A 24,546-nucleotide genomic window follows, 5' to 3' on the forward strand; every position below is an offset into this window, starting at 1 on the left:
GTAGCTGGCGGCTTCCTCTTTTCTGCCCTGCTCCAGGCGCTGGGCTCTCTCCCTCAGTGCCTAGGAGCAGGGGACGGCAGCACCATGGCCCCCCGCACGGCTGCCGTCCGCCAGACCTGCTGCTGCTTCAATGTCCGCATTGCCACCACCGCCCTGGCCATCTACCATGTGGTGAGTGGGTGGGTGGGCGCGGGGAGGCTGTGTGTGTGTGTGTGTGTGTGTGCAAGAGAGAGGGCCCCAATCTACTGACCCCCTCGGGTGGGAGGACCGCTGCCCACCACCTCTCCGCGGGAGCCCGGCCAGATCCCTTCCCTGCTCTGGGCCTCAGTTTCCCCTTTTTCAAGCCGGGAAAGGGGGGGGGGGGCCCTGCAGCAGCTGGCAGAGTGGAGCTGTGGTGGGAGGAGGGTCTTCATGCTGAGCGAATGGAACTCACGTTGTCTCTGAGGCTCAGTTTCTGCCTCTGTAAAATGGGACAAAAGAACAGCCTCAAGGTTCAAAGGCAGCAGCAGCCGGCAAAGTGCGTCGGGAGCCAGGCATCTCGGGAGAAATGTGGGCTGGGGCTGTTGCCAGGGGATGGGGTCGGGCCCCAGGCACAGCCTGACTCTTCCTGTGGGGGGTCCTGGGCCGCCGGGGGGATGAAGGTGGGACCCTCTCCTTTGTGCTCCGGGCGGGGAGGGAGGGGGCTGAATCCTCTTGGTTTACAACCCACCAAACCACCAAAGAAGATCTGAGATCTGGTGCTACGGGGTGGGGTGGCTTGCCTGGCCCGCACTGAGGGGGAGCAGCCCAGCAGTTCCCCTTTGGAAGCTGGTGTGCAAACCGCCCCCCCCCCCCCCCCCCCCGGCGTGGAGCCTTTGTCTTTTCGCTCGGAGCGACTGTGGGCAAGCCACAGCCCCTTGGGGCCAGCGGCTCCCCGCTCTGTCTCGGTGGGTGAAGCTTGGGGTCTCTGTTCACTCCTGCCCGGACCCCGTCTACCCCACCGCACGACTCCGAGCCACACCCAGCTCCCCCAGACCCAGGCGCCTTCCTCCTTAGGGTGACTCAGGGCCTGTGGTTAACAGTTCTCTCATGAGCCTAGAAGGGCTTCCTCAAAATTAGCCTAAATCCGGCATTCTGTTGTGGTGGGCTGCTGGAAACTGCTGAAGTCTGGCTGCATCTGCTTCCTGTCTTGGGCAGGACAGGCAGGGCTGTGGCGAGAGCCCGGCCTTCAGAGGGGCGGGGCTCCTCAGCGGATCAGTGCACAGCTAGCTTCGGGGTCCACTCCTGGGTGCAAATTCTCGCCTCCCCGCTTCCGAGCTGTGCCGCTGGGGACCGCCGACTTAACCTCTCTGGGCCCCGGTTTCCTCATTGAAAACAGTAATACCTCTCTGGCTGTGAGGGTCGGGGTGCCTGGCGCACAGCAGTGTTGTGAGCAGTGCCTCCGACACAGTGTGCTGCCGGGCACTTGGAGTGATGCCGGTTTGGGGCGCTTCTCAGAGGTTGCCTTGCCCAGCTCCTGCCGGCGTGAGAGTGATCCTGGGAGAAGCGAATGGCGCCTTGGTTGTCCCCACGTGAAATCCTTAGGGCCTCTCCAAGCTCAGACTGGGCAGCGTTCTCCGAAGGACGGTGATTGGCCCCCGCGGCGTCCCTGTGGGGGAGAAGGCCCCCGGGTCCGTACCCCAGCTCTGCCACTGACTGGTTGTGTGACCTCGGACGAGTTTCTCTCTCGGGCCTCCGTGTCCCCTTTAGAAAATGAGGGGTGGGGATGTGGACTGGCGCAGAGGTTTCAGACTCCAGCCTCTTGACGGGCCGGACAGGTCGCGTAAGTGAGCGTAGTGGGGCGGGCGGACCCGCGGTGACCTCGGGGCCCTGTTCTGGGTCTACCCCGGTGGCCGGTCTCTGCTTCCGCTGAGTGTTGCCACACAGGAATGCGGGCCCCAGCAGCCGCTCTTCTGACATTCAGAGAAGCAGGAAACACGGCCTTTTATGCCCCATGTTGTGGCGTTCCCATGTTGGCGACCGGCTCGAGGTGAAAAAGAAATCCCTGTGAGGGCGGGACCGCGTCCACATGCAGGCTGCTTGGGCTTGGCCTCTGTCCTGAAGGCCTCAGGCTTCGCGACTCTCGAGAGTTCTTCTTGACCACGCTGCGTGAGGTCCTCACCAGGACGTGGTGAAGCGACATCAGTGCCTGCCCGCAGAGCTGGAGAAAGTGTGGGCGAGTGACCAGGGAAGCCTCCTTGGAGGAGGTGCCATTAGGGGAGGCGTAGCGTATGGGGGGTGGTGAGGCACAGGTGTGCAAAGTGCACAGGCTGAGGGGTGGTGGCTTGTGTAGGGGACACTTACACAGCCCAGGCTGGAGGCTTTGGCTTGGGGTGCAGGTGGTGGTAGGGGCTCCGAGTGACAAGCTGAGGACTCTGGGAGTTCGGGGTAGGGTGCTGTTGATATTTGGGGCTGGAGAATTCTTTGTCGTACGTTGCGGGACGTTTCACGGCATCCTTGGCCTCTATCCACAAGGTGCCGGTAGCCTCCCCCCACCTGCCCAATTGTGACAACCCAAAATCCCTCCAGACGTTGCCAAATGTCTCCCGGGTGCTAAGTCACTCCCAGTGTCTGTAATGTGAACCACGGGGAGCCATGGGATGTTCTAGAACATAAGGCATGAGAACAGAGGAGAAGCCAGGAAGCTGTACCGGGCAGTGCTGTCTGGGGTCCTTGGTTGGTTCCAATGGGGGGATCATCCTCTGCTCCTTCCCAGAAAGGGCAGGGGGGCTGGGGGCTTTCTTGTGACTGAGCAACTGGGGGGACAGGTATACAGTCCTGGCCTCTAACATCTGGATGGAAAAAGGGAAGCTATTGCCCAGATGTGTTGATTGCCCAGATTGTCGTCATCTGGAGCCAGTCATGGGTGACAACATTAAGAGCTATTCATAGACTCGGCCTCTCTGGGGAGGCTTAAATTGGGTCTTTGGCCCCGGCTTGTCTGCAACCCAAAGCCTGTCTTAAATCAATGGTAAGAGGAAAGGATCCCCGGAAGGCCCTTTTGCTCAGAAATCTCTCCCTCCCTGACTTCTCCCCTCCAAGGCACCTGGAATCCCATTAGGAACGCATTGCCCGGACGAAAAAGCTTACGCCCTCTGTGGTTGCAAAACCTTGTAGCACCAGGCCGGGGAGGGATGGAGGCCGGGGCTGGCTGTCTCTGGGCTGCCAGGGTTGTGAAAGCTCTAATTGTTTCTACACTCCCGTATTTTTCGTGTCCGGTACAATGCACACGTATGACTTTTTAAAGTAAACTTAATTTTAGAACAGTTTTCGATTTACAGAAATGTCACAGACATAGTACAGAGTTCCGTACGCCCTGCACCTGTTTTCCCCTAGTGTTAGCACCTTATGCGATGGCTCGTCTGTCACAGTTGATGGGTCGCCTTCGACGCACTAACATCCACACTCTATTCAGATTTTCTCAGCTTTTCCCTAACATCTTTTTTTTTTTTTTTTTTTTTCCCTGTCTCAGGATCCCATCCAGGATACCGTGTCACATTTAGTCCTTATGTCCCTTAGGTTCCTCTTGGCTGGGACGGTTTCTCAGATGTTCCCTGTGTTTGGTGACCTTGACAGTTCTGAGGCGTGCTGGGCATACGTTTTGTCAAATATGCATCAAATGGGACTTGTCTGAGGGTTTTCTCTTGGTGAGGCTTGGGTCAGGTGTTTTTGGGAGGAAGACCACAGGGGTAAGGGGCCATCGTCAGCACAGCATATCAAAGGTATGGACTCCTGACGTGTCTTAGCACTGTTGACGGTGACCTTGGTCACCTGACGGCAGTCGTGATCGTCAGGTTTCTCCCCACTGCCCCCACTCCTCCCCCCTGCCCCACCTTCCATACTCTCCTTTGGGGAAGAAAGTCACTTAAAGAATGGGAAGTTATTTCTTGAGGGCGTTTGGAATTTCTCATGGGAGATTCGTCTGTTTTCCTCATGTGTTAATAATACGAAACGGTTTACTTATTTATAGCAGTAGAAACTCACGGATATTTATTTTGTACTTTGGGTTATCATCCAATGCTACTGTATTTATTTGGTTGCTCAAGTATATTGCTTTTTAAATTGGCAAAAAAGGGGCGCCTGGGTGGCTCAGTCGGTTGAGCGGCCGACTTCAGCTCAGGTCACGATCTCGCGGTCCGTGAGTTCGAGCCCCGCGTCGGGCTCTGGGCTGATGGCTCAGAGCCTGGAGCCTGTTTCCGATTCTGTGTCTCCCTCTCTCTCTGCCCCTCCCCCGTTCATGCTCTGTCTCTCTCTGTCTCAAAAATAAATAAAAAAAACAAAAACAAACAAACAAAAAAACCCGATAAATTGGCAAAAAAAAGTAAAGCCATCTTACTATTTGAAGGAGCCTGTCCTTAATGAAGATACGTTCTCCAACATGCCTTCTTTTTATGTGCCGAGCTCCAGACCAGGGTCTGGACCTCTAGGGGCTCCAGGCCCAAGGACGACTGTGACAATGCCTTTGCTGGATGACGGTGCTGACTGTTCTGGGGCACAGATGAGGGGCCTTATCCCAGTCCCGGAACAGACTGGGGAGGGGAGATTCAGGGGCGGCTTCTTGGAGGAGGCTGGCGTGCTAGGGATGAGCAGGCCCGAGCTTGGGGTGCTGGGGAGAAGAGTGCAGGCCAGGTCGAGAGAGCAGCTTGAGCAAAGCCTTGGGGGTGGGAGAGACCATGTGATGTCTGGAACACGGGGAAGCTCGTGAAGCTGGGGTTTAAGGAGGGATGGCTATGAGGTGTGGTGGGGGGAGGCTGGGCCGAGTTCCTCTTTTCTTGCAGGCTTCATAGCCAAAAGGAGGGATCTCTGCTTGGTCCAGTCCTCTCCTTTTATAGATGAGAAAAGCAGAGGTCCAGGAAGGTTCCTGGTTTGTTCCAGGTCACAGGGGGGGAACCAGTCTCCTCACCCAGTCTTCTCATCTTACCCATTTCTTCTTTATGGTCCAGCTCACGGGAAGCTTCCTCCTCCAGGAAGCCCTCTTGATTTGTCTTTCTCAGACCCCCCAGGGGCTCTCCTTTCCACTCCGTTTTGGGATTGAAAATCACAGAGCTGTCTCCTAACTTACGGGGTGACCTGGCGCAGGCAGGCACTTCGCTGTCTGGGGCCTCAGTTTCCTCATCTCCTAAATGGGGTCAGTAGCCCCGGCCTCAAGGGCGACTGCTTTGGGGCATTGAGCTGATGCGGTCCCATTTGAGGGAGGGGCTGCCGGCTGGTGCCCAGAGTGGGCTGGGGGAGCAGACTGCATCTTTGAAAGCTCGTCTGTCTGGGGCCTAAAAATAGGCCCTAACTGCCAGGTGGGGAAAGTCCCTGATGAAAGTCTGTTAGAACCTCCGCCTTCACGCCTGGTGCCCCCATGTGGGGCAGAAAGGCCTTGGTCTGTGCCCTGCAGCTCTGTGCCCTTCCTGGAGGTGTGAAGAGGCCGGTGGGGGTGGGGCGGGGGTGGCCCAGGGGCCCCGTTGGAACTGAGCTCTGTTCCTCATCTCAGGGATGTGCACCCCACCTGCTAACTTATAAAATGCTGGAGGCCTACACAGCTGCTCGAGGGGGCTGTCAGACCCACTGGACCCATGGGGGGCTGCGCGCAGGGCGCCCCCTGGGGGGCAAAGTTAAGCGTTTCCTGTGTCACCAGACCTGGAGGGCTGGGCGATGGAACTTTTTTACCCCGTGAGGGGGGAGAAGACAGGCCAGACCCCAGGCTGGGCTTTGTCCTCTTCCCCACTTCTTGGTTCTCAGGCCCCAGGGAAGGGCAGGAAGGGGCTTCTGGGCATGGGGTGTGGGTGGTGGTCCCAGTCTTCAGGAATCACCTGGATTGGAAGGACCCACTGCTGTCAGAGGGCCACAGCTAAGGGAGGCACCAGCTGGGAGGAGGGCGTCCACCCCACTCGGACTGGGCCCCATGACTGGAGGGCCGGGTCTGGGTGGGGTGACGTCTTCTCAGTCACCCAGGAGGTGAGGCTTCTATTTTGAGGTCCTGGGACCAGAGCCTCGCTCTGTGCTCACTGCAAAGCTTGTGCTGGTCTCCTGTGAGGAAGGGGCCCACGGAACGCCCAATGAGGCCGAAGGCTGAGCGAGAGGCTGCATAGGCGAAGGTTCTGGCTCCCTGCCCTGCCAGTCCTCGGCCCTACTACGGCCCAGACCATCCCTCCTCTCCCCCAGCCTCAGTTTCCCCCCCTGTCAAATGGGGGCCGGTGGCCCAGAAGTGTGGGGTCATTCCGGGACTCACAGGAAACCAGGTGGAGACATGCTTAGTCCCTGACGAGTGCCCCACAAATGGCAGCTAACGCTGGAGCCTCCGTTGGGCAGGAGAGGAAACAGGCTTGGAAGGGCCAGTCGACTTTGCAGCCTGTGGCAGATGAAGGACGAGAGCCCGGGGGTCCTGCTCATGGCCCAGACTGTGGTGGTGGGGGGGCAGGCTTCTTGGTAGTGACAGGGGAGGGGTCAACTGTAAGATCTGGGGGGGGGGGCTCGTTTGTAGAAACTCAGAGCCCACATGTAAAGACACAGTCTCGATTTTCCCTGCAAAATGGGGAGAAAATGAGAAAAACAGAACTTGCCTCACAAGGCTGAAGTGAGGATAAGGGGCAGGTCTGGAAGGGCCGAGGGGAGAGGGCAGAGGGCAAAGGGAAGGTCTTGCTGGGCTGTTACGTGCGGAGGGCAGGGGTCCCTGAGGATAGAACGCTGGCCCTCCCAGACAGCCCGGGCCGGAGCAAGACGCTCCCCACGGAGCGCTCCCATCTTGGCGATCCTTATGCTACAATGTGATAAACCGAGGCACGCGCCGTCCGAATCATGTTCTGTGAGCTCCCCGCCTTTGGACAAGCTGTCCTTTCTGCCTGGAGTGGTCTTTCTCGGGCTTCTGCCAGTCCCAAAGTCACGGCCCCTGGAAAATCACCTGTTCCCTCATGTCTCCGACACCCCCCACACCAGCCCAGCCGCACGGCAGCTACCGTTTCCTGGGGGCTTACTGGGTGCCTGGCACGGATGGCCCCCAAGTTACAATCCCCAAGAGAACTTCTTAGTTTCCTGAATGGGGCTCACCCACTTTTGGTCTTGTCCTTCCCTCTGCCTGGAACACCCTTCCCACTGCCCTTTGGGAGAAAATGTCTTTAAGACATACTGCTTCTCAGAAGCCTTCCTGGAGCCCCCAGTCCCGGACCCTGAACCCCCAATAGTCATCCCCATCCCAGGGCGGCTCCTCACCCCCAGCTCCTGGGCCCCGTGGCTCCTGTCTTCGGGCCTGGGGGCCCGGAAGCCTGATTTATCTTTGTAATCCCCAGGGCATGACACATAGTAGGTACCAGCTAATCGCTCTTTGATTTGGCTTTTGCCAACCTTTTATTGGTGTATAACTTACATAACTATCACAAGTGCACATCTTGAACTTGTACGAGGTGAACACACCCGTGTCACCTCCACCCACATTACAAAATAGGACAAGGCCAGCACCTCGAGGCCCCTGGTGACATCTCCTCATCACCGCCCTTGCCCCACTGGCTTCTTCCCACATATGTTCTAGAACTAACTAGGGATGAGATTTCACAGCAGGTGCCTTTTTCTGTCTGGTTTCTTTGCCTCAACACTGGGTTTGTGATCTTCCTCTGTGTGTGGCCAGCAGCCCCGCCGTGTAATATTTCACTGAACGGATACATCACCAGGTATTTGCCTGTCCTCCTGCGGAAGGGTCGTTTCTAGTTTGGGGCTATTACAAATAGGGTGGCCGTGGCCATGGGGACTGGTGGTTTGGTGTCCACACACAGGCACTTCTGCTGGTCAGCGAACAGTGGAGGGGGCAGGGGTGGCAGGGAGGACGGCAGAGTGGCAGCCTCGGGGCGGGGAAGCTGGCTCTGGGGCACAGGAGGGCAGCCGAGCCCTGGCTCCAGGGGCCCCGGCAGATGATCTCTGGGCCGGCTGGGGAGGTGACTGGGACGGTAGTGCTGTGGGGGAATGGCCCCCGCCCAGTGGCCCCGATAAGCCTCGGCAGGAAGTATGGGGTGGCAGAGGAGGGGGTGGGGGAGGAGAGCTTCCTCTTGACGCTGATACATCTGGCTGTCTTCTCCCTTCCTCCTCCCAGATACGTCGGGGGGGGGGGGGCGGGCAGGGGAAACAGAGTGGGCAGGTGAGTTTCAGTGATGGCGCGATGATGATGAAAGCGATGATGATGATGATGATGGTCCAAGCATGCAGGAGCCCTTGGGTCCCTAGGCCACCAGAGCCAGAGGACACAGGGTCTGGCTGGAGCAGCCCTGAAAAGGGAGAAGGGGCGGGAAGGGGTGTGCACTTGGGACTCATCTCCCATTTTGCAAGCTGCGCTACGTGTGGAGGGAGGGTCGAGGACCAGCCCGGGCCTGACTCCTTGTGCAAACTCAGCCAACTCACACCCAGGCCCCTGCTCTCCTCGGACGTAGGTGGGGCGGCGGGGGCGGGGGGGACAGTCTGACCTCGCGGATTTGTGAAGCGTCGATAAAGTGAAAGGCCGGGAAAGTGTCCCGCTCCAGCTGGCACGTAGTAGGTGCTCACCGAGGGGCGGGTCTCTGTAAGTGGCGGCCCCCCTGGAATCTCAGAGGCCGGGGCCCTGCCTGCCTGCTTCTGAGGGGGTGCGTCCTGAGCCCCGGGAGGTCAGGCCCACCTTCCTGGTCAGGGAAGTGGTGTCTGAGCCCCAGAGTCGGGGAATGTCACATGTCACCACCACCCTCCCCGTGACTGCCATCAGCACAACCGAATCGAGATGTCACCACGTCATCAACATCAGCAACGATGTCCGTGACTACTTTCCAGCAGGTCCGCTGGAGTTGCCTCTGTCACCCCCCACCCTTGCCACAGCCGTGGTCACACACGTCATCGTAACTGTCTCCGCCACGCCAAACCCAGCCACGTGACAGCCAGTCCTCACCCCCCAGCAAGGTCGCCAGGGTCACCGCCACTATGGCCACGGCCATACTCCGTAGCCACCCCGTTCCTCTCGCGCCCACCCCCCGGTTTTGCCGCTCACCCTACGAGCCCTGCTGCCTCTATTTCAGCTCTAGCTGTCGGTTGCTTCTCAGAATCACTAGGAAAACAGAAAATCTCCCAGCTTCCAGGCCTGCTCAGCTTAGGGAGGTTGTGTTTATTGAGAAAGAAGGGACAGGGTAGGGCTGGGCATGGGGACTGAGCCCAGGGAGGAGCAGAGGGAAGGGGTGAGAGGGGGGAATGGAGAGCAGGGGGGGGGGGGGGGGGGGGGGGGGGCTGAGCACGGTCAGGATTAATGTGGTCTTGCCGCCTGAGCCCTGGCTCGGTGTCTGGAAGGAGGCTCGTCCCGGCTCTGCGACAGGCTTGCTGTGTGGACTTGGGCTGGTCATTGTGTCTCTCTGGGTCTCACTTGCCCACTGGTAACATCCCCTCCTTCAGGAAGAGGCATTCCCGCCCACGAATTTCCCTGGATCTGCACTGCCAGCCTCTGGGCCTCTGCATTGTGATGCTCCCTCTTCCTGGAATGCTTTGTTCTCTTCTCTGTTGGGAAACTCCTACTTAACCCTCAAAACCCTACTCCAACTTTTCCCATTTGTGAAACCCTCCGTGAGGCTTCCAGACAGTGGCGATCACTCCCTCATCAGGGACCCTCAGCCCTCTGCAGGCCCTTTGTCGTGACTCTGAACACACTGGTCACCCATGGTTTCCCCTGGGGACTGTGACGCCAGCGGGCCAGGCCAGGGTGAGTGGCTTACCTAGACAGGGCCTGGGGCCATTGTGTGCTCAGAGAGCATTTCTTGGATGAACAAACAGAGGGAGTGAATGAGCGCCTACACAGGTTAACGAACACGGCCCAACCGTGTTGGTTTACGGAGCACTTGCTGGGACGCCTGGCCCCGTGCTGGGATGTCATTTGGCTTGACCGCAACCCTGTGGGGCAGGTCTGGTTGATATTCCCAGGAGGCAGGCTCAGAGAGGTCAGTGGCTTGCTCGAAGGCACAGAGCTCGGGTTGGACCCAGGACCACCTGACCTAGGCACCCTAGCTCTTCCCTGCGTGATCTCCCCGCCGAAGAGAAAAGGCAGTGAGAAAGGCGCCGCCCTGGGGGAGCAGGTGAGCGAGTGGGCTTGTGGGAGGAGAGGAGCCCTGTCCTGTCCCTGGGGGTCGTGGGCCAGGGCCCAGCCAGACCCTCAAAGCTCCGGGAGAAGGCAGCTCTCTGTCCAGGTGGGTAGCAGCAGGGGTGTGGCGGGGGTGAGGGGGAAGGTGGCGGCCAGGGGCCTGGAACCTCGGGGCTCCTGAGGTCTCCGGGCCTCTCCCAGCATACACTGTAGGAACACCAGTTACTTTCCGGGAACCGCCAAGGCTCCTGGGTAGGGGCTTGGGTGGAACAGTGAGGGCCTGCGGATGAACAGAGCACAGCTTCAGGGGGCCACCCTGGGTGGCCTCGGTGTCACATGCCATAGTTTGCCATAGTTTGCAAGGAGTTCGATCATCCCAGTGGTGCAAATGGGGGTGACCCTCCTCAATGACCAGAGGGGGTAAACTGAAGGCAGGGAGGAGTCCGGAACTGGGCAGGGTTACACAGCAGTGAGGCAGTGGGGGAGGCCTCTGGTGCCCCACCCGCCGGCTCTGGAGTCGGAGGTGTCCAGAGCTGCCGGGGGGAGGGTGGGCAGAAGGTTGGTAAGACCAGGGGCTGGGCCCACTCGGCCCTGGGTGGAGCCCTGGACCCTGGGAGCCCAGGTAACAGGGCTCAGATTCCCAGCGGCCATGTGAGTTCTCTTCTCGGAGCCTCCATTTTCTCATCTGTAAAATGGGGAAAATGTGGCTTCTGTCGCAGGGTTTTGGGAGACTGCGATGGAGGCCTGTGTGTGCAGGTCTGGGCACACAGTAGGTACTCAATAAGTGTCAGTTCCTCCCCCTCCCATCTCCTAGGGAGCGGGGGCTCCTGTCTTTCTTCTGGACTGGGGCTGGTGTCTTCTGCTGAAGGCTAGGGGCCGGCAGAGCGTCTGAGTCAGATTCTGAGGTTGCCGGGCTCTGAGCTGGTTCCTGCCTTCTCTGGGCCTCGGGGCTCTCACTTGGGGGACAGAATTACCTCCCTCGCCTTATAGGGCTGCTGAGAAGGTGGAATGGAGGGAAGGCTGAGCCCGTAAGAAGGTGATTCTTACGCAAGGAAGACCACTTCCGGCACCTGCTGACCTCGCAGGAACTGCGGGGAGAGAGGGGGTTGGGGCCCCTCTGACTCTGCCCCCGGCGCAGGCATGGGAGTGGCGAAGCGGGCCAGGCTTCAGGCAGAGGCGGGAGGTTGGGAGGTGCTGGAAGGACAGTGGAAGAAGGAATCCAATCTCGGGCCCGTTGGCCTGGGTTTGAATCCTGGCCCTACAGATTACCAGCTGGAGGCCACAGACAAGTCACTGGACCTCTCTGAGCCTCGCTTTCCTCATCTGTGAAGTGGGGGTGGGAGTATTCAGAATAGTCCCTTTGCTGCGTTTGGGAGGATCGTCGGGAAGGTGTGGGTGGCACGGATAGCATGCGGTCAGGGTACACAAAGGTCCCTGCCCTTGTCTCCTCTTCTCGGGGTCATTGGATAGGGTGGAGGTGGGGAGGGAGGGGGTGACTGTGATGCTAATGGCAGGATGGCAGGCAAGATGGGGGGGGCCGTGAGAGATGTTTAGGACCAGAATTGAGGGGTTGGGGACGGCTGTGGGTTAGCATTGGTCTCCAAAGTGCGGTGATACCCGAGGTGACCGCTGGGACCTCAGGAGGACAGTATTAGAATTTCCAAACTTTTCCACTATATCCTTTATTAACTTCTGGGTGTGTGTGTGTGTGTGTGTGTGTGTGTGTGTGTGTTTTACGATGTTCGTGGTAACCAGAACAGTGGCACGTGCATTCGGTTTTGAAATGAAGAAATAGGGGCGCCTGGGTGGCTCAGTCGGTTAAGCGTCCGACTTCAGCTCAGGTCACGATCTCACAGTCCGTGAGTTCGAGCCCTGCGGCCGGCTCTGGGCTGATGGCTCAGAGCCTGGAGCCTGCTTCCGATTCTGGGTCTCCCTCTCTCTCTGCCCCTCCCCCGTTCATGCTCTGTCTCTCTCTCTCTGTCTCAAAAATAAATAAACGTTTAAAAAAAAATTGAAATGAAGAAATACAGAGGAGTGTGTTCAAAGGGTTTTACTGACACAGGTGCATGGTCAAAATATCTGCACCCCCTGGGGTACTGGCTAGCAGGGGTGCTGAGGTGTTTTGGGGAGTGGGGTGTGTGCGAAGGAATCAGGAGAGCACTGGGAGACTTGGATTCCAGTCTCCACTCTGGCCCCAACTTGCTGTATGTCCTTGGGCAAGCCACCTAACCTCTCTGAGCTTCCAAAACAAGCAGAGGGGAGCTTATAAAATGAATGGGCAGAGGCTCTTTCGAGCAACTGGAGGTTGGGATTGTCTGGTTCTGAGCTTCATTTGGGACTTCCAGAGTCTTCTCTTGCCACACCTGGTAGATACCCATGTGCCCTTCTAAGCCCAGCTGCGTCTTATCTGTGGTCTGCTCTCACACCCCCAGGGACGGGGAGCTCACCACCTCGCAGGGTGCTCTGTTCCGTCCCAGATGGAGCTGTCATCTACCTCGCTTCCTCCTTCCCTCCTTAAAGGTGAACTTGAGGGGTGGGGGCTGCGAGGGGCTGGAACCCTAGCTTTTAGGGGCTGAGGAAGCAGCTCTTTTCTCTTGGGGCCGTTTCCTGTGGGTGCCAGCCGCAGCTCTCACAGCATCTGCCTTCTGCTCGGGGCTGCTCTCAACCTTTCTGGTGAAACAGAGCCTTTTTTTTGGCTCAGCTCGCGCCAGGTAGAAGGGCAGCTACAGCAAGCTTGCTGTCCACCCCCTGGCACCCTGGTCTTGGTACCGCTGCAGCACCTCATGTAAGCTCCCCTCAGCCAAAAGCAGATTGTGTTTGATGAGCCCCCACTGCAGGTTCCAGGCTCAGTGCTTTGCAAATACAGTACTATTCCTCACTGAATCCAGGGGTTGCCAGTTTCCAGACGAGAAGGCTCAGAGAGGTGAAATGACTTGCCCAAGGCCACGTATTGAGCTGGATTGAAATCCACCTCCGTCTGACCTGGAGCTCAGCAATTTATCACTCTTCTGTGCTGTCCCTTTGTGCCCCCACCTTGAACAGAATGTAACATGGCAGGAAGACAAGTTGAGACCTGTGTCTGAGCTAAAGCAAAACAAAACAAAACAAAAACAAAAAACAAAGAAACCCAAACCCACATAATCGGCAGGGGGGAAACAGGTGGTGGGTGTTTGGTTGCCTGTCAGCTGAGCATGAGTTACTTAGTGCAGGGCCACCCAGAAAGCCTGTGTAAACTCACGCCATATTACTAGAGGTAGGGCAACCACTACAAGGAAGGAGATAGTCTTGTGATTCTCAACGTGGGCCGACGGTGCCTGGAGACTTGTGTGTAGAGGTGGGGAAGAGCAGAAGGCTGCTGCAAGAACACGGACGTACAGAAGACTGAGTTCCCTTGGCTGGAAGTATTTAAATAGAGGCCGCATGGCACAGGACTCCCACATTGGATGGCGGAGGGCACAGGCAAGGTGACATCCAAGGTCCTTTCAAACTGCAGTTTTGTGGCTGGACTTCAACTGTCACCAGGGCCACAACACTCAGGCCCATAAGATTTGGATGGGGTTTGTTCATTCGTCTGTCTGTCCATCTGTCTGTCCATCCATCTATCCATCATCCATCTATCCATCATCCATCCATCCATCCATCCATCATCCATCTATCCATCCAACATCCATCCATCATCCATCCATCTATCCATCCACCCATCCATCCATCATCCATCAATCTATCCATCCATCCATCCATCATCCATCCATCATCCATCCATCTATCCATCATCCATCCATCATCCATCCATCTATCCATCCATCCATCCATCCATCTATCCATCTATCCATCCATCATCCATCCATCTATCCATCATCCATCTATCCATCCATGTATCCCTCCATCCATCCATCCATCCATCCATCATCCATCCATCATCCATCCATCCATCCATCTATCCATCCATCCATCATCCATCCATCCATCATCCATCCATCCATCCACCCATCATCCATCTATCCATCCATCATCCATTCATCCACCCATCATCCATCCATCCATCCATCCATCCAATACAATAGCTAGAGCAGTGAGCAAGAGAGACACAAGCCTTCCCTGCCTGGAACCTTCAGTCCAGTGGGAATAATAGCAATAATAATAGCAAGCATAGGTGCTTCAAGTGAATTATTCCATCTGGCTCCACTACAACTGTATGAAGCAGGCATTATTATCCCCAGTTTGCAGATGGAGAAATTGAGGGCACCTGGGGATTGGTATTGACAGGGCTCCCCAGGGATTCATGGATCAGGTGCTCCCAGGCCTGTGTTGAAAATTCCAAGAGCTTGAAGCTTTATGATGCTCAGATGCCATGACTAAGATCCCATAAGGCCCAGAGCCTGTTATAAAAGAAGGTGCAGAAGAGGGGCCAGTCACTGGCGGGAGCCCTCAGAGCCTCCCCCCCCACCCCCCGCCACCAACCTTGACCTTCAATAGTCATAGTTATTGTTTTATCAAGAACCAGGCATGGTTCTAAGTGCTCTCCTGGGATGCTCTGACTTATTCCTCATGATAACCTTAGGTAGCTACTAGTGCTATCCTTATTTTACAGATGGGAAATTGAGGCACAGAGAGGCTGTGTAACTAGCCCAAGCTCACACAGCTGGGAAAAGGAAGGAGGAGGACTATGGGCTTGAGCCGTCTTATCTGTTTAGGCCACACTTTCATCCGGGATGCTCCACGGACCTGGCCTTCCGTCTCCTCCAGGAGCCTCCTCCCAGGCCCCTGACTGCCTGCCACCAGGGTGGGCGGGAGCAGGGGTGGGGGTGTGCGGGCCTCACTGATGGTCGCTCTGTCTGCCCGCAGATCATGAGTGTTTTGCTGTTCATCGAGCACTCCGTGGAGGTGGCCCACGGCAAGGCCTCCTGCAGGGTCTGGCAGAATGGCTACCTCAGGCTCGGTAGGTCCAGGGGACCCGGGAGGGGGAGGGGCCCTGGCGGCAGGTAGACGGGCTGGGGTTTGAGGCCCTGCCCCTTCCCTTCTGAGCCTCAGATCTCTCATCGGCAAAGGGAGATCTGTCCCCACCCAAGTCTCTAGGTGGGAGAGCAGAGAGGCTGGTGCTTCGCGAACCTAACCAGCTCAGGGAGGTGATGGCAGGACTCTCCTGCCTCCCTCTGTCAATGGCTGCCCACGACCCTGGAATAAACTAGAACCTCCCCATGGTGGGATCCAGCCCCGGTGAACCTCTCCGGCTACACCTTGCAGCGTCCCTTTGCTCCCTGCTCTGGTGGTGCTGGCCACACCGAGCTCAGCCCTGTCTCAGCTCCTTGGACTCCTGGTCACTCCACTCACAAGCCACCTCCTCAGAAGGCTTCCCCGACCTCGCCCTGGGCCCGAGGGTGGCAGACCCGGGCCACCCTCCCACCCTGCATCCTGTGTTACCCGAAATGTTCTGTTTGCTGCCTTAGTAGTCCCCAAGACTGAGAACTGCAGGAGGCCAGGGCCTGGGCTTGCTCCTTCACTGTCATAGCCACCACACCAGTGGCTCCCAAAATGTGGTCCCTGAAACCTGCATGGGGTTCCTGGGGGCACCTCTGGGCTGCTCACTGCTTTCCCTTGCCTTTCAGCCAACCTGATCTCCAGCTTCCTGCTCATCACCATGCTCTTTGTCATCAGCTTGAGTCTGCTGATCGGAGTGGTCAAGGTGAGGGCTTGGTGGGGGGAGGGGACGGGGGTCCGGACCTGGGGCCTGGCAAGGAACCCCAGATGCCCTCCTGCCCCCCTTCCTGTTCACACCCACTGAGTGGGCAGCACTGGCTGCCAACAGGGTGGGAGGTGGGTATTTTGGGAGACTCCCCCCCTCCCCGCCCCTGCACCCTAGAGATCGCCATGCTTCCTGGCCGTTTGGAAAGTCTCGTTTCTGTACCAGACTCGTCAGGATGGAGGCCTTGGTTCCCCGTTAAAATGCACGCTCCATGGGTGGGGGCTTGCACACGGATGCTTTGGTTGTACTAGCTGGTGACCCACATGCTCGTAAGCTGCCAATGCAAGCAGGGAGTTTTGACAGGGGAAAGAGAAGGGTCATTTTGAGGCCTGGGGACAGAGGAGAAAGCAGCGGGTTTTGTCATCAGTGAGAGGAACCAGAACAGAGGCGGGGTGGGGTGGGGTGTAGACGCCTCTGGCTCTGTTTCACCCAGCTAGCAGGAGAGAGAGAGAGAGAGGGAGAGAGAGAGACTGGGCCTCAGCCTCCTGTGAAGAGGAACCAGTCTGTCCCTCGGCCCCCAGGGGGCAGGAAGCCAGGGCCTCACTACACAGGCACCAGAGCAGAACCCAGCAAGTGTGTCCTGGGGAGCCGGTGGCCCGGGACTCACAGGCCAGCAGCGGTGGGGCAGTGGATGGTTTGGGGGTGCTTTGGAATGCCTCCACTTTGCCTGAACTGCCACCATTCACTCCCTGAGCCAATGCCGCTCTTTCGGAAGCCCGGTACCCCAGTGAGTGATTTTACCCTGGGCAGGGTAGGTCGCGGGGCGCAAGTGGTCCAGCTAGAAAAGTGGATCGGGGCGTCTGGAAGGTTCTGAGATGGAGTCTGGGTTGTTTTGGTGGCCTCCTGAGCGATCTTAGACAGCCACCCGAGAAACCACAAAACCACCCCTTCTGCGATTTTGTCCCCAACAGCGGGTTCGAATGCACTCATACTAGCCCCCTCAGTTTGAAGGAGAGGGACTTTGGCCTCAGCCTCCCAGGGCCTCTCACCGTGACTGGACCCCCTGGGAGTGGTCACCTAGGGAAGGGTCCCACCATTTAAGCCAGTGCAGACTTTTCCCCACCACCGGACCTTTGTTTGGCCCTTCTGCCTCCTGTCGCCTCCCATCCCCCTTGGGGTTCTTTCCAGATCTAGCCTCAGTGTCCCCACCTCTAGGAAGTCCCCTCTGATCCCTTCTCATCTGTGAAATGGGCACAAAGCCCTTCCTTGTTGGGTTCTTGAGAACACATTGAGTCAGACCCTGCCCCTGAAGGCCCTGGGGCGCTTATCTCTGTAGATGGGGACTGTTCCCTGTGTCTCCTGGGACATCGAGACGCCTTGCATTCAGGGCCTGGGTCTTACCTTCTCCCCATCCCCAGAATCTCACTCCGGGGTGTGGGTCCACGAGGAACGACCTCAGCTGAGCCAGGAGGGGATGATTTGGGAGAGGGCCATACTCCCCGGGGGAGGGAGCTGCTGGTGAGGGCAGGGGGTCCCTGGGGGCGTCGGGCTGCACAGGACACCCTGACCGTGCCGGGCCTGTCTTCCAGAACCGGGAGAAGTACCTGCTGCCCTTCCTGTCCCTACAAATCATGGACTTCCTCCTGTGCTTGCTCACTCTGCTGGGCTCCTACATCGAGCTGCCCTCCTACCTCAAGTTTGCCTCCCGGAGCAGCAGGGTTGTGAGTACCCAACCCTGACCCACGTCCCACAACCACCCCCCTTGCCTGGGGGAGGTGGTAGGGGCTCAGGCTGGCGAGGGTGGGAGTCCCCGGGGCCCCTCCCTGGGTGATGAGCCCGAGCCCCGTCGGATCACCCCAAGCCTCCTCCTCTGGAAAATGCATGATGGCACATCATCAACAGAGTTATGGGCATTCAGGGAGGGAGGTGTATCCGGGGCGCTCAGCGCCTTGCGGGCAATCAAATGCCAGCCACACGTGATGCTATACCACAGGGAAGGGCGCATGGCCATTTCAGTCCCCAGCCCCTGCTCTGTCCCTCCTTCGTGACCTAGCGGAAGGAAGGAGGCTAAAGACGATTCACGCCAACGATGAGGGCCGATGCCTGTGACGGAGGGTGCCGGTCCCTGACTCGGCGCCCCAAAAGTCACCTTGAGACTTTTCCTAACTGTTGTTGCTGGACCCGGGCTGGGCCGCGGGAGCCCCCCCGGGGCCTGCCACCAGCCCTTGGCGGGAATGTCTGAGAAACGGGCGTCCGTTTCTTTCTGGGTACTGTGGGCTGGACAGTCGTCAGCATCCTTGGCTGAGTGTCTCTCGGGCTGAGGGAGCACCGTGTGCCCCACAGCCCCGGGACCTCTGGGTTAGGGCCTCACTGCCGGTTTGCTTCCTTCCTCCCGCCTTTGCCCTCCCAAGGGCGCCCCCAAGGTCCCCCTGATGACCCTGCAGTTGCTGGATTTCTGCCTGAGCATCCTGACACTCTGCAGCTCCTACATGGAAGTCCCCACCTATCTCAACTTCAAGGCCATGAACCACATGGTGAGTCTGGGCTAGGGGGCGGCGCCCATCACCGGCTCTGCGGCCTGGAGCAAGCTGCTTCCCCTCTCTGTGCCTCGGTGCTCAGGCTGGGCCCCCTTCCTAAGCGGGGCCTGGGAGGAGGACTCTTGGTGGGGGTGATTTCTCGAAGGAGAGCTCTCAGGACGTCGCTTGAAAAGGAGTCAGAGAAGCAGGGGAGGCAAAGGGAGAAGCCGGGAGGACACGCGACTTTGGGGGCGGCCCCGCTCGATCCCAGGGGGAGCCCTGCTGTGTGAATTGCACCGCAGAAATAATACCCGTTGTCTCTAGCGGTCTGACAAATTATCCCCAAACCTAGTGACGCGGAATGGCTAACCGTTGCTGTCTCACGCTGGGTCCGAGGGCCGGGAATTTGGGAGCGGCTCAGCTGGGTCGTTCACACTCAGGGTCTCTCGTGAGGTTACACCTGAGGTGGGGAGGGGGCCGCGGACGCCAAGGGCTTGACTAGATCTGGAGGACCCACTCCCGACACGGCTTACTGGTGTGGCTGGGACGTACCTCCCAGAGCCCTCGCCCGGGAGCCCGTCCTCTGGAGAAGGGCATCGGCGTGGCCCCACCGCAGCTGGGGGCCCGGTGCTCCAGCCAGGTAAGAGCCAAGTGGGCGGGCTTGCTGAGCTCGCCTGTCGCCTGGGGCTGATGGTAGGTCGCACCCCTGGCAGGGGTCGGGCAGGATGATGGCTGTGCCACGCCTGTGTCATTCCTCCACGTGTGGAAGAGTCCCTTGCGGGCAGAGGCGCTGACGTGGCCCCCAAATCTCTTGCAGAACTATCTCCCCAGCCAGGAGGGTATGGCTCACAGCCAGTTCATCAAGATGATGATCATTTTCTCCATCGCCTTCACCACTGTCCTCATCCTGAAGGTGAGAGGCCCTGCCCCCGCCCCGGCTCTGGGAAGCGTGGGGAGCCGCTGCTGTCCTCCCTGCTCTTGGCTCCCACACCAGCTCCTTGGACCCCACTTAGGATCCCCAGGGACATCCCATTGAGACGGAGGGGATCTGTGAAGACCCCCCCCCCCCACGCCGTGTTCAGGTGTCAAGGACTTAACCTGTAACCTGGAGAGACCCTGATCCAGGGAAGGAGGAGTTGTTCGGTCTGGAATCAGATTCAGAAAGTCTTGGATGTGATTCCCAGCTCTCCCCTTGCTAGCTGTGTAGCTGGTGTTTGAGCCACTTCGCTCTGGGCCTTGGGTCTCATCTGTGAAAGGGACGTAATTAATATTGCTTCGCCCCGTCACAGTTTTCTGTGATTCAAGCACCAAAATGTAGGTGGGTCCTGAGGTCATGTTACTAGAGGTTGGGTGATGACAGGGAGGGAGGGGAGTGGTTTTATTCTTCTCGGAGGTGGTCCGGTCCAGAGGATAGAGTCCCGTGTCGGGTCCCTTAGACCTTAGAGTTCTTAGAGAGATAAGAACTCTAGAGACTTCCTAGAGAGACAGGACAGACTGGAGTGTGTCAATAGCAGCATGACCAGGAGGGTGGGGAGGTAAGAAAACTCTGCCATCTGAGGGAGTCAGGGAGACCAGGGCAATTCAGCTGAGAAGAGAGATGAGTCAAGGAGGACATGATCCCTGTCTTCAAATACCTGAAAGACCCTCATGGGGATTCCAGAGGCCAGCGCTGGAACCCGTGTCCCAAAGCCGCGGGGAGGCTGATGTCGACTCGGCAGAAGATGGGGCTTTAAAGAGGGTTCTTTTCTGACTGTGACAAGATGAGCAGAAAGGAGGCAGTCAACTCACCACCCACCACCGCCCAGGGACCACGTCCGGATATCTGGGTGTATTTCCTTCCCGTCTTTCTGTGTGGGTGGCTGTCACCGGACGTCACTGCCTCCCTCAGTTGGAAGCCCTGAGCAATCTCTGTTGTCACCTAATGCCAGCCTGGAAATGGAACTTCACTCCTTCGAACCTTCCCTCTAAGGGCGAACCCAGTGCAAGGGCTTTAGTGAGGTGCAGCGAGAACCTTCCGGAAGGCTTGGGGGAACCAGCGCGGGGGTTGACATCATACATCAAGGCCACCACACAGCCCTGTACCCCCCCTCCCCCCATCTCCCCTCCTCTTCTTTACCCCCTTGGGTGGGAGCTCTCTCTGCGTCCCACACGCTGCCTCAATGGCCACCCTCCACCTGCTTGGTTTCCCCAGGCCCCTCCTACTTCGTTCTTTTATAATTCATTTTATTTATTCCTGCGACCTTTAAGTCATCATCGTGGGGTTCCGTAAAACAAGAGAGCTTCCTGAGACGGGACCCACTCTCCTTCCTTGGGGGCTTCACTCCCCACCTTGGAAAATCCACCCCCCCTTCTTACATCAACTGCTAAGAGAAAACAGTTGCTGACGTCATCTGCCAGATGTATACATCTGTAGATATAGTTTTTTCTGCCCTTATAAACGCAGGATGCTGTTGCATACACGGTTTTGTAATCTGCTTTAACAAATGACATATCCTAAGCACTTTGGGAGAAAAGGTTTCCCACCACGGGCTCTGTCTCAAGAAGGACGGGGTCGTCTCAGGAGGTGGGGAGTTTCCCAGCTCGGGGGGTGGAGAAGACTGATTTGTGGGACCATTGCCAGGGAGGCTGGAGGGGGACCCAGAAGCCCCCAGAAGCCCCCTTCCGCGCTAGGTCTGTGGGGGCAGTGAAAAGGACAGTGTGTGGAATGCTTGGGGCTGGCCGGGGAGGCACCCCTCAACCGGAACCAGGGCGTGAGCAGCAGTGGCCGGTTGCTGCCTTCTGGGCTGAGCTGGGGCTCCCCGGGGAGTGCCCAGCATCTGTCCCAGGCGTGCTGGGTCAGCGAGAAGAAGGGCCGGCAAAGCGTAGCCTGACCCGGGCCTGTTTCCAGGTCTACATGTTCAAGTGCGTGTGGAGATGCTACAACTTCATGAAGTACATGAACTCAGCCGAGGAGAGGAGCGGCTCCAAGACGCTCCAGAAGGTGAGCCTGGTGGTGGTGGTGGTGGGGGCGGGGGGTCAGGTCCCAGCCCTGCCACACGTTGTGTCATTTGGGGCAAGCCTCTCTCCCTCCCCGGGGTTCAGTTTCTCCACTGTGAGATGATTGGACCAGAAGAAATGGGAAGATCTCTTTTGGCCCTGATAGTCTAGGATGTTATTCATGCATGCATTCAATATTTTCTGCCTCTGACTCTTTGGTGGCCTTATATCCAACCCTGGGGGTGCAGAGAGGACTTAAGACGCCACCCTGTGCTGGGGGAGTGCATAGCCCAGAGTGAATCCAGATTCAGAGATCTGATTGCAACTCGGGGCGTAGCGTTGGGGGGGGGGGGGAATGGGAGCATAGAGGAGGTACCTGGTCTCCTCTGGGGTATCAGGGAAGACTTCCTGGAAGAGGTGACACTTGACCAAGTCTTGGACTGTCAGTTGATGCAAGTTAGCTGGGAAAGGGGAAGGGGCCTTCTGGGCAGAGGGTTGAGGCGGTCTTAGAAGCAGCTGATTGGAGATGTGATGGGCAAAGTGCAACTGGTCTAAACGTCTGGGGCCACTTTCCTCCTCTGTAAAATGGGGGTTGTATTAGCCAAGAGTCTGTTGGTCGCCAATGGCAGAAATCACCTCGGTCTGACTCAAGTGATAACAGGGAATTTATTGGCTGCCAGGACTTGAGCGTCCAGCGTAAGTCTGGCTCAGGCTGGCTGAGTTGTGACATCTGGTGAAATCTCATTCTCTCCGTCTCTGGACTGTCCTGTCCTCAGTGTTGGCTACGTTTTCAGGTAGCCCTTTCCTTGTGGTGGCAAAATGGCTGCCAAAATCCCTAGGTTGACATCCCACCCTCTCAGCAACCCCAGCAGAAAGTCCCAGGAGCACGCCTGATGGACCAGCTTGGGTCGCAAGCCTATCCCCAAACCAATGATGCTAGCCAGGGGGGAGGAGATTCTACTTTGCGTGGCCGCACCCAGGGCGCATGTCCTTGGATCTGAGGGGTGGGGCCAATTCTTCTGAAAGCATGTGGACTGAGAGCGTTTTCCCAGGGAAAATGGTGCATGGTTATCAAAACAAGGGGGTTTGAAGCTGAACAGGCAGAGGCCAGTCTGTCCCCTACAGGGATAGACACTGCCCCTGTCTCGTGCATGCATTGTCAAGCATAGTAAGTACCCAAGGTCCTGGGTGGGCAAGGTGCTGGTCACCGTCATCCATTTTGCCAGAGGTGGGGGTTGGAACCCCTTGACTCCAGGTTGGCATTCTGGTTCCTTCCGGCCAATTATCAGCCCTTATCTCTCTGTCGCTCCCAGGCGGTCCTGCCATCCTATGAGGAAGCCGTGTCTCTGCCATACAAGACCCCGGACGGGGACCTGGCACCACCTCCCTACTCGGAGGTGTGACGCCTGCCAAGCCCAGCCCTGGTGCTGGGAGGGGCGGAGCTGTCTCGCAAGCCGCTTCTTCGCTTTGGTGGCCCCTGCGGCCCCGGGGTGAGCCGCCCGGCTGACTTCAGGACAAACCGGCTTGTGTCCCCCTCGCTGGCCTGCTTTTCCCGTGGGGCCTGGGAGATGCTCACGACTGGGTCAACGCTGTCGGCGGAGTGGCTCCCGGAGTCCCTCAGAAATTCAGTCCAACGAACCTCGGCTCGTTTCCATCTCCAGCACCTGTCTCACCTGTTCGTCATTCTAAGTTCGGGGGGGTTTGGTTAAACAACTTGCAACTTGACCGCTTTCGCCACGTGGCTGTCAAATCAAAATACGCTTCCCCATGCAGGGAGGTGGTTTGTCCAGACAGCAACAGCCGTCGCGTTGGCTTTCAGGCCGTTGTCCGTTCACACAACAAACAATGCCGCTCAGTCATCGCCTCTTGGTCCCCCCCCTCCACCTCCACCAAGCACAGCGTTCCGATTTCTTCAGACGGCTTGTTTCAACAATTACGGTCCGCCGCCCATCAGTCAGTTTTAAACTAGGGACAGCATTCAATAATAACAATGCTAAAAATCAAATTAGCCCCCAAACTATGCCATGCAATCGCCCCCGGCAACTGGTCGCCCACGCTGGTCCCTTGGGCGCCTCTGGGCGGCTGAGCGATTGTTAGTGCAGATGAACATTCAGGCACTTGCCAGACGTCACCCAGCAGCTACTTCCAGGAAATAACGGTTGTCTCGTCACGGAACCGTCCCGACACACGATGGTTTTGCCGAAGAGTTGTCGTCACCAGCAGCTGGCCGCACGTGGTCACTATAGTCACGCAGCGACTGCCAGTCCATTCCGCAGGCTGGCCCGTCCGTCACCAGTCCCGGCACAGGGGACTCCGTCCTGCCCAGTGCTTGTGCTTAAGCAGAAATTTAGCCCTGACGCCAGGCGGGTCCGTTGGCTGGACTGAATCCGCAGGTTAGGCAGGCAGACTCTTTGTGGGCCCAGACCCTGCCACGGGCGCTCGTGTTGGTGATGGCAGAAGGGAAGGTTTTGGTCCCAACACCCCCTCTTTTTCCTGTTTCCGGGGTTCTGAGGACGCTGACCCCAAGGCGGAGACAGGGCCATGGAGGCACGTTCTCTGGGGTCTGAGAGGGGGATACAGAGGCAGAGGGCTGTGCAAGAGGTTCCCTGCCAGCACCCCCTTGGGTAATTGCTTTGTGTGTGACGGGGAAGAAATTTCAATAAAGCAGCATCACGCTTCTCTTTGGCTGACCTGATTCTTTTTTTTTTTTTTAATGTTTATTTATTTTTGAGAGAGAGAGAGGGAGAGCGAGAGAGCACAAGCGGGGGAGGGAGAGAGAGAGAGAGAGAGAGAGAGAGACAGACGGGGGATCCGAAGCAGGCTTCGTGCTGATAGCAGCGAGCCCTGCTTGGGACTCGAACTCATGAACCGCGAGATCATGACCTGAGCCGAGGTCCGACGCTCAACCGACTGAGCCACCCAGGTCCCCCTGATGTGATTCGTTAAAATGTGGTGTAGGCAAGGGCTGGGAGTTCTTGACCCTGCACTGTTTCTGATCACAAGTCATGGACCGCATAAGTACCCTGATGTCTCCCCAGGTAAGGTGTGAACTCCACCCACCTAGAGAGTGCCTACTTGGAGTCAGATCCTGTGCTGAGAACCGGGGGTGACCGCAATGGGTCGGACTTGCCTCCAGTGACCCACAGTCTGGGGTGGGGGAAGACAGATCCATGATGATTATAATAGCCCACGGCCAACACCACGATGGGGGGAGTCCCAGAGGCCCCTACAGTCAGCGAAGGCTTCTTGGAGGACCTCTCGCCCAGCGGGATTGGAAAGGCGGGCAGGCAGCA

At 57.8% G+C, this 24,546-nt stretch overlaps 1 protein-coding gene across 1 annotated transcript; it reads left to right on the forward strand.

The window, feature by feature from the left end:
• Positions 1–23,932, forward strand: LAPTM5 (lysosomal protein transmembrane 5). The gene is made up of 8 exons (XM_049617641.1): positions 1–171; positions 14,924–15,017; positions 15,685–15,761; positions 17,351–17,482; positions 18,173–18,295; positions 19,095–19,190; positions 21,165–21,257; positions 22,567–23,932. The coding sequence occupies exons 1-8, from the start codon at positions 85–87 to the stop codon at positions 22,654–22,656; spliced, it is 792 nt and encodes a 263-aa protein (XP_049473598.1). The 5' UTR covers positions 1–84; the 3' UTR covers positions 22,657–23,932.
• The last annotated feature ends 614 nt before the right edge of the window (positions 23,933–24,546 follow it).

The sequence above is a fragment of the Panthera uncia genome, assembly GCF_023721935.1.
Source record: "Panthera uncia isolate 11264 chromosome C1 unlocalized genomic scaffold, Puncia_PCG_1.0 HiC_scaffold_4, whole genome shotgun sequence".
Taxonomy (NCBI): Eukaryota; Metazoa; Chordata; class Mammalia; order Carnivora; family Felidae; genus Panthera; species Panthera uncia.